General features: G+C 29.5%; 1 protein-coding gene across 6 annotated transcripts in view; it reads right to left on the bottom strand.

Annotated features, from left to right (window-relative positions):
* Nucleotides 1–13973, bottom strand: part of LOC106458896 (nuclear factor of activated T-cells 5-like) — a 78765-nt gene that overhangs the window by 13132 nt on the left and 51660 nt on the right. For all 6 annotated transcript variants that reach the window (XM_022385261.1, XM_022385259.1, XM_022385260.1 and 3 more), the window contains exons 8-9: nucleotides 9693–9769; nucleotides 9023–9155 (exon numbers count right to left, since the gene is read on the bottom strand). In XM_022385261.1, coding sequence (XP_022240969.1) covers nucleotides 9023–9155; nucleotides 9693–9769 — 210 coding nt within the window. The remainder of the gene's footprint in view (nucleotides 1–9022; nucleotides 9156–9692; nucleotides 9770–13973) is intronic.

The following is a 13973-nucleotide window of genomic DNA, read 5'->3' as shown; positions in this document are numbered from 1 at the left end:
ACCCTGCCATACTAGTACTCACATGATGAAAGTTTTACACCCTGCCATACTAGTACTCACATGATGAAAGTTTTACACCCTGCCATACTAGTACTCACATGATGAAAGTTTTACACCCTGCCATACTAGTACTCACATGATGAAAGTTTTACACCCTGCCATACTAATATTCACATGAAAGTTTTACACCCTGCCATACAAAAAACTCACACAATGAAAAGGTTTACACCATGCCATACCAGTACTCACACAATGAAAAGGTTTACACCCTGCCATACCAGTACTCACACAATGAAAAGGTTTACACCCTGCTATACCAAAGCTTGTCTTAACATCCCTTCTCTGGCTATCAAATTACTGACTACAAGTTTATGCTCACTTTGCAATCAACATAAACAGTAAATATATCATCTTTTAATATACCTTTGTGATTTTATAAATTGATAACAAAAACATTTATTTAAAAGGAAGGTGTTTAATAATAACAATAAAGAAGTTACATTTTCTCTTAAGCATGACAGAGCAGGGATGTTAAAACAAAAGCCATCAATATACTGTATCACTCATAAATTTATGAAAAAAAAAATTGCCTAATATGAAATACTTTCAAACTACAAAAGAAGACATTTTATGAGTTACAGTTCAGGTGCTTCTGTCTAGTTGTGCTAAATTAAGTTGTCTGATGATAAGTCATTCTTGTCTTTGAAGACATGAAACCTGAAAAAAGTAATGTTAATGTTGGAAACAAATCACAATTTTTATGAAATGGATTCCCTGCACAAAACCCACTAAAAACCAGAACTAAAATATTTAGTTATTCATTTTTGATTTCAAGTAGAGTTCAAGACAAACCAGAGAAAATATGTACAGCAAATCTTCAAACACTTGATGGTATAATTCTAATACATTACTCATGAAATTAAAATAGCTTTGTGTGTCTTTGCATTACCACTGCTAGTTTAAACTTCATCAATTTAGGACTTAATATTAACAATGAAATAGATCAAAGAAAAGTACATGCAAATAAAATTGCATTTTGTACCCACTAGACCAATTACAAAGAAAAACACACATAAATACACATGAAAGTCCATTTGAAACTGCCTTAAAAATTAAAATAAAGCAAGCAACTATGATGCCCATAAAACATATTTAATCGCATTCACTTAGAATGTTTTTGTTATGTAAACATTTACTGGCTTTATAATGAAATAAATAAACATTTTATGAGGGACTTCTTTATATCACAAATTGTTTTGCATGTATGTAAAAAGACTTAAAGTAGTTTATGGGATAAGTTATAGCATGCCATCCAAAAAGAACAGGGTAATAAGCTAAAGTAAGTACAATTTAATGAATGCACAAGTCATGTATAATGGTGTCAATGTAAACCATCACCTTGCTGATGACATTAGTAAACCAGAAATAGTATTCAACCACTCCTTTACTTTGGTCAATCATGAACATATCCATCAATAAAGAAATCTATACCCATACTATGTACTTGCCTGGGAGGAAGTTCCCAGATGCAGAGCAGCTATGCTTTGATGCACTGTCTGTTTGTATTTTTATTACATTTTGTAAATGTGAAGACAAACATTTAGTGAACAAAAGGCTCATTCATACTGCAATTTCTAGCAAAAACCCCAGTAGTTTAAATGACATTGTTAAAAGAGGATATGGAATTGACTCACATGTGTAGATTGCCTGGCTCAAGGATGTAACCAAAACATAGATTTGCCTGGCTCAAGGACTTAACCAAAACATACATTTATTAGCTGGTTCAATATGCTAAAATATGAATAATTCTTTTGTCGTGATTGTACAATTGTATAATTCTGATTTATCCTAGCTGTGACATACTGACTACTGCTCAGATCTTATATTCTTAAAGACCCATTATGCTTTTATGACTTATCAATGCAAATTTTATACCTGCACTGGGTAATCAGAAATTCCTAACTAACAAAATTTTGCACTAAGTACATTAGCAGTATAAAATTGAAAATAAAGTAGAACATCTTTACATCAGTATACAAGTTTATTATAACCTTGAAGATTAATGTAATTACAATACCATGTAAACTAACTTTGAAAATGTTCTGACTTGTTGGTAACAATACAACAATGTATATTAAACATTTAGAAAATCATAGTTAGTGATTGAGGATCAGATAAAGTGGAAACAATGGTCTTACAGTCACATTTGGAAAAGTGCCCATAAATAGTTTTCTTCATTGTATGAGGTTTCGTTATCACTATAAAAGTTTTATTGTAATAATTTATTATTCACTGAAAATATTTGAAGAATATTGTGTTAATCAATTACTCACACACAACAAGTTCATGAAGTTGTACTGTACAAAACATTTAGTAAAAAAACATATCATCTTTAACAAAATGGAAAATTACTTTAGATTTTAAAAAACATCAGTTTCTATTATTTTAACATTTGATGAAACATCTGAGTAAAAGGATACTTTTTAAAACTTCAATCTTGGATGTTCAATACTGGTTTGTACAGAGTGTATGGCTGGTTATCAACTATAATTTCTCTTACATGTCAATGCTGTGAACTTTTTTAGGATAATAATGCAAGAATCCACACTTACTATTTTACTTGAGGAAATATATTTCGACACCTTCAGCATTATACACTTTACAGTATAAAGTTTCTTCCTTCATTAGAATAATACATTTGTGTGACTTTTTTCCCACATATTCTTCTCATAATGCTTGAATGTTAGTTTATTACTTTTTCTTATTTAAATATGCAACCAGCCAATACACTAAGTATTTTTTCCTTTTATGTTTCATTCACTACTTAAATCAATGCTTCTAATAAAAGTTATATATTTTTTTTTAAAACAGGTCTTTTTCTCTGGTTTCTCTTTTATTCAACACTAAAATTCATGTATTAGTACACATGCATTTTTTTTTAAAACAGGGAATACATTTCACACCAGCATGAAACCACAGTTCTAAATATTTTTAGATAAAAAAGTTTGTTAGAAGTGCAAAGTGCTACTCAAATGACAAATATTCAGTGATATAAATAATTGCAAAGTTAAAAAAAATCCAAAAAACCCTTTCTTTTACATCTGGTCAGAAGCATTTTATAATATTATAAAAGATTACAGTAAAAAAGATGTAAGCACTTTATTAAAGTCTAAAAAAAATTACAGCTAACTTGAGAATAAAATAAACTGTTTTGTTAATTTTGTATACAAGAGTTACAAAGACAAAACATAACTAACAAAATGATTTCAGACATTGTGGCTTTAAAAACAAATTATACAATGATTAAAAATGTAACATTTGTGGGTGTGGATTAGTTGTTCACTTTTGTGCATGTATCATTAATTAACACCATAAACACACCAGAGATTTACCTTCTTTGAGAAAATTTTAATGAAAACCTAGATAAACAGAAGTATAGTTTTTCTCAAATTTATTGAGTGGTTTTGTGCTGACTTTTGAAGTTATGAAAACAGATCAAGAGGAAATTTCAGCAAATGTACTAGCCTATTGGGCTAGAAATAAAATATTGATCAATTCATACAAATGATTTAACACATAAACAGTGACTGATAAACTGGTATGTTCATGTTGTTTCAATAACAAAGCAATTCATTAATATGTATAAACATTTAAATTTTCAAAAGTTAAAAGGTAATACTAAATTTTATTTCAAATGTAGCTTTGTTTTTCTGAAACGAAATTTACAGGCAAACCTTCAATTCAAAATCCTAAAAAAATTAAGCTGATAAAAACTTTTATTCTGTGTTTAATAATAATAACCTTATTCGAATTACTGTATGTTCTTCTGTTGTACAGTGCAATTTTATGGCAAATTAAGAGAGACTGTAATTGAGTGAACAAACTTTCTAAAATTGTAATTGCAGTAATTTCAAAAATAAACAAAGTACAGCTACTGGTTTATAGTCTAGCTCTACTAAAAAAAGGTAAAAAAATTTAATTACATAAAACTAAGGGAGTTATAATTAACTCTGAATTAACTAAACAATGAAGTATATTTTCATAATTCATTTTGGCATAAAATTAATCTAGAAAGAAAAATGTCTAAACAGCAGGGATAGAAACACTAATTTTGAAATTTAACAACACTTTCATTTTATTTTTTAATGAATGAATTAACATCAAATCCTGTTACTGAATAATCAGAACAAGTTCTTTCATGGAAGGTATGGGTAAGCAAGTGTGTACACCATATGTACTGTATTTCCTATGAACATTCTAACTTTTGGTTTGCTTATAAAGGACAGTAGAGAGAGATGTCATCTTTGTGTATCATTTACATTTTCTTCACCTGGGCTCCCAAAACACAAACATTCAGAAGACGACCACAAATAAATTTGTTCTTGACACCTTAAAATACCTTTTCACTGAAGTCTACAGTAAATTTCTACACACATACTATAAAGATCCAACTATCTACAGCCAGCCAAATATGGAATCATCAGAAATTTTCAAGAGAGAGAGAAAAGAGAATTATTGGTATACAAAATATATAATAATTCCACTTTATTATCAAGACATTTCACTATAATGGATACCCTAAACAGTTCTTCAAATATGCATTTGAAACAAGACTTCTATGTGTGAAATGACAGATGAAGCTGTCTTTGTCAACTGACTATCATTTGTACTACATCTAAGCCACTAAAACCCAGATGGATTTGCAGTAAATTTATAATTTATATTCTGAAGAATTTACTCACAGGTGATAAATAAATTAGCAACCCAAAAGAAAAAGTAGAAAAACAACAAAAAAGGTCTACAGTGACCTCTGTAACTATGAAGAAAACTACCTGGAGAAACATGAAAATATATTTAACTCTCTCCACACAGCCTCATAACCACTTTTTACTTGTTATGGTTTCTATGCTGTAACTTTTAATATAGTATGTTCATAAAATTTGGCAGACTTTAGTAAATCATGGAAATGTTTTGTACATGAAAAATCAGATTTTTTAATGAAGGATTTTTACTGAAGATTTGTCCATCAGTATTTCAGATCTTTTTTTTAACGAGTCTGATTGCAATGATATAAGTAATAATAATAAAGTTATTCAATAAAAGTTTGAAAATAACTCCAAATTGCCATGACATGTGCATTTTAACCTGCCTGGGGTAAAAGGGTTAAAAGAGACTGAAAAAAATAGGTGGGTGCTACAATTATTTTAGCATTAAAAAAATTAGTCAGTCAACTCTCTTTCAAAATAAGATACAAGACTTATGCAAGAAATACAACATTTTGGATAATATATTAGATAATGATTAACACTAGAAAATTTGAAAAAGCTCTCAGAATAAATATCCGTAAGCCAAACATCAACTGAGAAGAAAGTCTGGAAAACAGCACTTATGAAATAAATCAACTATTCAAATAGCCAATCAAGTGTAAGCAATGTTTGAGCTCCTCACCAATAATACTACTGGTATTTTATATCAGAAACTATCTTAACTTCACTCTCTCAGACACAATGAAAACTCAGAATGAAGCCCAAAACTGTCTTAAAAACAAACTAAAAAATCCATAGAAAAGTCCACAAATCAAGACATTTATTCAGTGTCAAAAATAATGTATTTTACAATTCATGTTATCAATTACAAATTATAGAAATACAGAAATCCAAAATGGTTTTGGATTAACTGGAAATGACACCAATAAAAACCCACTAACTCATCCTCACAAGACAGAGAAAGAACCAAGATCTTTATAATGAATTCATTTCTAAGCTAACCAATTTAGTCTCCAAGGTCAGACCATTAATGAAAATTTAAGCACTAGCAAAAAACATGGTTAATACATTAACATTTCTGAAGCAAGACTAGAAACAAGAAATAACTGACAAGTTGCATACTCCTAGCAGATATAACTAATCAATTCATGTGAATTTACAAGAAGCATCACACTTTTTATTTCATACTTTTTGAAGTACTATCAAATTTTTACTATGTTTGTGTTAAGAATTGCATTTCCTAATATGAAAGGAAAAACATGAAACACCACTAGAACCTGCTGTTTTCACTTGTTATTTCAAACTTGGGGAAATCATACAGACAGATCGATGCACAACAAACTATCAGAAAAGGTTTTCCAATATTGCATCATAGTGTGGTTTTCCAATAAATGTTGTGCTTCCAGTTGGATTTTTATTTTTTTTATAATATTGACCATTTTTTCATCTGTACTGAATATTCATAATTATGCCTGGATTATCAACTAACAAAAAGGTGCTAGTGTCCCTTCAGGTTCACTGATAAAACACTAGAATCCATTGATTTTTTGCCAGCTAACCATTGTTAATTTTGAGCCTGTATAGAAATGCTTAAAACCTTTCACAAATAAAAATTAATGTTTTTATACATCCTTCCAGGCAAACTCACCAAAATATACTACTACACAAAAAAGTAAAATGAAAAAACAGCAACAGAAGATAAATTTTCATATCATTTTCCACATAGCTACTTGCAAATGAAGTAGCTATGTGAAAAATAATAGAATGAACTACACAGCATCTAGTATAAAGAATCACAAATAGATCCAATTTACAATCTCTTTCACATCTTATAAACTGAACTTGCAATATAATTTTTCTAACCTGTTTTAAATGTTTTAAACTAAAACAAATTGTTCAAAGAAAAAAAAAGCATTTCCACTTGTTTTTAATACCTTAGTGCAATATTCTGCAAAGTAGAATTTAACAAGGGGCTATTCAATAGAACTTATTTTACATCAAGTTAATTGAAAATATCTCTTGATATGCTTAGTCAAATGAAGTCTTCTGACCAGATGTCGGTATATAGTGAAGCTGTGAAAACCAACATTTTGGAAACTGTGTGTGTGTGATTTTAACCAATAATGATAAAAACCAATGAATTTTTGTTTTTTTTTACACCACAATTCTAACACAATTTTTCACATAACCAAACTGTAAAACTATTACAAAGAAAGTTTTTTCATGTATTACCTTGATAACTGCATGAGAGTATTCTTAAACAATATGTTATAAGAATGATTAGTTTGGTTTTCATTCTTCAATAAACAATGTTCGCAAAGATAAACATTAATATTACTGATCATATACTAAACTTTTTTGGTAGGAAAGTTAAGTTTATGATAAAAGCCTACCACCACATTCCCATGTACTCTGGGCGCAATGCCCCGCGCCTCACCAACACAAAGGTGAGAGTTTCCGGATTTCAGTCTTTACACCTGGATACTAAGAAGAGAAAAATTGCATAGAATTTTTTAAACAAAAAAAGGGGAGAAGAAAGGCATTTTAACCCCAATTTAATATGAAATCACATTTATATTAACAGCAGTGTTGTAACCCACAGAGATAAGAAGTATCACTCACAATCACCATCTAATACCAAACATCCATAACATTTCACACCCCCTTCTTTCCAACCAAAAGCATCTTTTCATATGAATTTTTCATTCTACAATTCATTGCAATTACACCTTTTATTCTACAAGTTTGAACACCAGTCAGAATTTGTTTCACTCTTCACATTCATTCCTTACTCTCATGAAATTTCAAGTACATTCAACAACACTGCTGTTATTCATTTGGTATGAAAATATTTGAAAAAAATTTTTCACAAGTCATTCTTCACTTAATATAACAAAACAACCTAGGGTGGCATATCTTGCTTAGATGAGTTAAAGTAATAATTCATGGAACTAAACATAACCAGATTCATTCTCAAAAATAAAATGTCTCAATTTGCTTCCAAAATAAATTTTTATAAATATCCATTTTCTTTACAGTATAGAAATCTGCATCTTACAGCCAACCTAGGTTTAATACAAAAATATAATTTATAAGAACAAGCTGTCAGAATGTTTATACATGCACACACAATCTTTTTAATTATTAAATCAAGTCTGAACAAAGAGAAATTTGACAGTTACAAAAAAGGAAAACATTTTCTCTTCAGACCAAATAAAAATCTGTTTTTTTTTTATCTTTAAATTTCTCTTTAAATTATACTATTTAAACATTAAAATATGTATTATCTCAACAATTCCAAAAATAAATGTTGGTTGTACTTTGCTTGTACATTTTGTTTTTTCAAAATTTAAGCATAAAAAAAAGTGTAACCCCTTATACAGATTATGTACAACAAATTAATTTTAAGGGTTTCCCAAAACTTTTTACATCTGAAACTGAAGTTGGGCTCACTATTGAAACGTTATAAATTATACGTTTTAGCTACGAGTTTAAAAAACTGTTACATGTACTACCATGTTTATAGGTGCAAAGGAACCTTGAAAAATAATACACACACATGAACAGTCATGGTTTAGATGTTACTGTAATGCTATTGGCCAATATGCTTGGTACATATTTAAGAATTTACAATTAAAACATTAAGTGCTAAGAGGGTGTGGAAGTGCTATAATTTACACTACAATAAAGACACTATTTTCCATCAATTTGTAAGACCAAAAAATAGAACAATTGTGTGCAACAAACAAATGCTCTTTGACTGAATACTTTTTTCCCTACATATTCCTCTCATCTTGTTCATTTTGTAACAACAACAACAAAAAAAAAGCCTGTCAAACTTCTCTTTGTTCATAAATAGTTCAGAACCAGCCCAGTTAGCCTGTGTGACTTTTTAATATCTAGCCTCTAATCTTTGGGAATTATTGAAGTTTGAATGTTTAATTATGCAGACTATATGTACACATATGTATGTCAATGTATTTATATAAATGATTCAAAAATTGCTGTAATATTCATTGATGCACAGACAACAGGCTAACTCCTTCTCTCCAGTGCCAAGGATTAACATATAATGTACTACAGGTGCTGAAACCTTTTTCCAAAAACATTTGAATTGCATGTTACTATATAATTAAGTTAGTTTTTACTTGTTACTTCACATTCCCTTGGAACTGGTTATTTCTGTGTTCCTTAGCACTGGTGTGAATAGGCTGGTTGATAAACCCACTCCTTGTATGATTAAAGAAGACACCTACCTTTCAAGTTGGGCAAATAAGTGAACGGATGAGGTTTACTTGTCTTACCCCCACTGTAAACTAGCAGCTGCACATTCACTGGCTCAATGATGTCCAGATCTCTGTATGGAGGTACTCTACATACAAGGTGTGTCTAAATGATGGAGGAATTTCCTTTTTAAATTTCAATGTATAATATTAAATCATATCTCATTGACACCTGATGTTTTCCTAAACAGTGTTGCTTCCTCCATGAACTGTAGTTGGTGCAAGCACTTCTACTATGCTTAGAAGAAAAAGGTAGCTTTTACTAAGCTTAGCAAGTTTCACTTAAATGGAACTTTTCTGATTATGTACTATATCAAAGATTTTTTAAACAATGATGACAAAAATACAAACACATTTAATTTTGTACTTTTGTACAATAACATGTTAAAGAGTTATGTAATTTATCTTTCATCATTAAGTAGCATTATACATACTTCAGTATAAGAACAATAACCTATTTCTAAAGATTTCTGTTTAACCTATATCACATGTTTGTTTTAATCAAAAGTGTATAAAATCCATAAAGATATTGCTCTTACTAATGTTAAGACATCCCTAACATGGTGCTTGTATAAATAATCATGCACATATACTTGTGTACATGTGTATGTGTAAAATATGCAAAATCAAGGCTAAGACATACCGGTTGAAGGTACTCTTTATCTGGATCTATTGCTTTCTCCCAAATAATTTTTTCAAACTCCTCATCCTCAGAGTTATCTGAAACAAGTATATAATACACACTAATCAAACAATCAGTGTTTTGTAAGCCAGATATTTTAATGTATGATCCTGTGCAGTAATGCAATATTAAAATTTCTCAGAACAGTAGAATTCATAGCAAAGAAAGGAAAGATTGACGTAACACATATAACTGATATCATCAAAAATTATAAGCACAGGTAAATACAAATATTTCAAATTACCTCTAAAAATACTTTATTGTTTATAAAAAGTCAAATTTCACCTCTCTTATATCATGTTATCAATAAACAGAAAACAAGCACACTTGGTCTTTATTCTTCGTAGTGAAATGGTAATATTTTCTAAATAAGTTTGGCAACCCCTCTTGAAGAACTTAATTATTTTTTAAATCAGAGAGCAACAAAACTGTACTATCCCTCTTGCTAAAGGTAGGTCAGTGTGTGTATATGTCACAACCTTTTAAAAGAATCATGACATTTGTTTTCCAAGTCTTCCCTCTTTTCTAATATATTAATCACTTCTCTTTGAAGTATGGAGTTTAACACACATTCCTCATTATAATACAGATATTATTAGAGCAGAATCTAATTTTTATAGCTTTCAATCTTAGTTGTTTACAGATTCATAAATTAGAAAATCAAACACACTTACCTCATCCTCTCATTTACAAATAGCCAATAATTTTTTCAGACATTTTATATTACACCGTTTATAACCGACAGAAAGACCAAGTTTTAATCTTATTGAATGACAAATAATGTTATGTTGTGTTCAGTACAGAGTATCGTCAATTTTATCTTCAGTCTGAAAGTTTATCTTGTATTTTTCAGATCAAGTAACAAAGGAAATTAATTTAAGCCCTCTTGTCCTAGTTGGAAAGCCAGTTAAATTATATAATGTTTTTTACTTTGTGCATGTTATTATTCTGTGTTCTTAGATGCATTATTTAAGTAATTAAAAATTAATTTAGTGCACTAGTATCATCATTATAAAAAATTTCATCAGAAACCCCCAACAACAACATCAAAACCAACAATAAGAGGTTAAAGTTAAGTATTGTATTTATTTTTCATGTATATTCTTTATTTATGGTTATAAAAGTAATTAAAATATAAAAATTAGAAATTATTAGTTTAGATAACGAAAAATAATAATAAAAGTTATTCACAGAGCATGCTCACAAGCAGCTCATCCATTATGTCATTCAATACAGTAATGTATAGTATAGTACTGTATAGTATTGTTACATTGATCGCAAAGTTCCAAAGAGCGTATAATTCTCACCTTTTTACACTTATTTTCTGTAGTAATTTTATTGTTAGGAGCCGACTTGCAATGAATAGCATTGTCTGTCTTTTATCAGTATGGAACACTAATCTCTAAAGTAAAATTCCTGACAGTTTCTTCTAATCTTTCCACACCTATTTCCTATGTTTATCTACTGTTAGCAGCTGAAGTAGAAACCTGCCAATTATACAGCAATGAATCGCCGCTCCTTACTTACTTTGACACCGTCAATATCACACAATGGAGTAGGATTTACCAACATGCTGACAGTATAATGGTTTCATAATTGTCAAAAGTATTATAAAATGTTTATGTTATGACTTTGTAGAGAGTCTGCAGGCTGATCCAATAAGTCAGTAAGTGGATGTATCCTACAGAAACTATTCAAATTCTAGCTCTGAAGACACAGTATAGTAAAATTGTCTAAAGTACTTTATAAAAGTGAAAGAAAATATTTATGATATGGCTCTGTACAAAGTTGTATCCGACTCAATAAACTTAAGTATTTGGATGCTAGTTATCTTCCTGGATGGTCGGAATTTAGTGTTGGTATAGGGATAAATGTGTGTGTAAGTGCTTATGAACATCCTGTTTCCTATATTACCATGCTTACAAAGTAACCAATAAATGTTTCCAATAATATAGATACAGGTTGTTTTGATTGGGCTAGTATTCTTGATTGAGACTTCTTGATTGTAACTTTAAATACAAATTATTTAGCAGCAAACTGCAAGCAAATAAACTTGGCTACCATACATTAAATATATATATATATATATATATATATATGTCATTATTAATATTATTTTTAAATAAATACTTAAATGTTAGTTATCTTTCTTCAAACATAGAACAGTAAATAAAAAATATTTGGAAAACAATGATCTCTATTACTTATGATGCTACGAAGTCCTTGTTTGCACTTGCTAAGCCTCGTAAAAATTCACATGTGGAGATGGAAAAATAATAATTTTTCTAGACTATATATACGCATTTTGGAATACAAAAGAACATAAATTACTATACTGATAACCAAAAAATCCATTGTAATTTATCAGACTTCATAGCTAAATTGTATTTGGGTCTAAAATAATATAATTTCTATTCACAAAATAGCCTTGATCATAATACTTTAAACTTTCCAATGATATATAAGCTTTACTCTCATAAATAACTTAGGAAGAGTGACAGAACTATATAAAAGAAATGTATAGCTTTTGATTGGTAATAAAGTTATTGGTATATAAAAGTAGGTGAAGATAAAAAAGTCTTCTCAAACAATGAAGTGGTGGGTGGAGCCATATGGTGTATTCACTAAATATCATGATATCTCAGCAAATGGAAAAGGTAGGAGATTCTTATTTTATATTCTAGCTTGCCAATATTGGACGTTTGAGTTTCTAATTTGTACAAAACTATAGATGTTGTATTGTTGGCATCATAAAATGTAATCCGACCAAACCTAGAAGGCCACAAACCATGTGACACACAAAAACCGATACTTAGCTTTTTTTTATATTTACTTTCAAATAAAGAAACTAATTAATGTATAATACTGGAGTTTAAATTATAATCTACAATCTGATGCCAAACTTATTGAGATACACCTATAAAATAACAGTTATATAAAGTGTTGAACGTAAGTCTACAAATGTGATGACATGCCCTCTGATCCTTACCCATCTTGATAGGGTTAATGGGTAATAAAAAACTATTACAAATGTACAATGTTTCAGCAAGCTTATGTCATCATTAGGTACACTGAAAGCTTGTCATATTCTATGAAGATGCACAAAACATATTAAAATTTATATTATGGGTGCTCTGATAGTCACTTTGTGGTTACAAGGTCAGCTACATCACCTGACTCCATATGGAAGAGTTAAACTTCCCAGTTTGCCCATGAAGAAGAAAGGTCCACCTTTCGAAAATGCTTGAGTTATAGGGTTTTTATTCATTTCTATCAAGACTTCTTGAACCTATGTGTTTTTCTAACATCAAGAAAGTCAATTTGACACTCTCTAGTGAATAGCTTTAAAAATTATTAATACCAGTTGCCTAGTTTACTTGCAAAATTGTGTACAGAAGATATAAACTATGTAAAAATGGAAGAAAAAGCTTATAATAGCAGATAGTAAGCTAGTGTTTTAATTTGTTCTTCACACACACACACACAACCAAATTGAATTCAAAATAAAATGTATCCCTTTTGTTTTCATGCAACTTCTTTTTATTAGAATGCTGAAAATAGATATTAACTCTCTCACTACAGGCTTGGCTGATTCAACTGAGTTTGTGACCCCAAAGTGATCATCATAAATTTCATACTATAACTTTTAATATGTTTTGTGTTATCTTCATAAAATTTCACAAGCTTTCAGTAAACATTACAATTCTTTTGTATACAGAAAATCAGATTTTCTATTTATGTATTTTTACTAAATATTCTCCATGGATATATATAAAAGTGTCAAAGTGTTGACTGCCGCCCTGAGTGCAAAGTGAATTTCATGTTAAGGTTAAAAATACTTTTCATCTGAAAATTGTCATATTTCATTCATGTGATCTGTAAAACTTTCTAAATAAGCATCAAACTTTTTTCAGTTTCCCTACCCTAATTCCATACACATTGGTCAACTTGATTGACCTTATAACAACCATGAAAAAATATAAAATAAATCTAAATTACCCCTTTTTTCTGTCTAGAATGACTGCAAATTGTAACAGAAAACTACAATTGTTTACCTACTGTAAACTGCGTAACTCTCTCAATATGGGCTCAGTCAATTTCACTGATCTTTTTGTACTCGTCTTTATAAATTTAATACTTATAACTCTCAATATAGTGTGTATCTTCAAGAAGTCTGGCAGTCTTTCAGTTAATATTACAAGTCTTTCACATACAAAAAATCATATTTTTAGTGAAGTATTT

Source organism: Limulus polyphemus, unplaced genomic scaffold, assembly GCF_000517525.1.
Source record: "Limulus polyphemus unplaced genomic scaffold, Limulus_polyphemus-2.1.2 Scaffold530, whole genome shotgun sequence".
Classification (NCBI taxonomy): Eukaryota; Metazoa; Arthropoda; class Merostomata; order Xiphosura; family Limulidae; genus Limulus; species Limulus polyphemus.
This window is presented reverse-complemented; position numbering and strand designations above follow the sequence as displayed.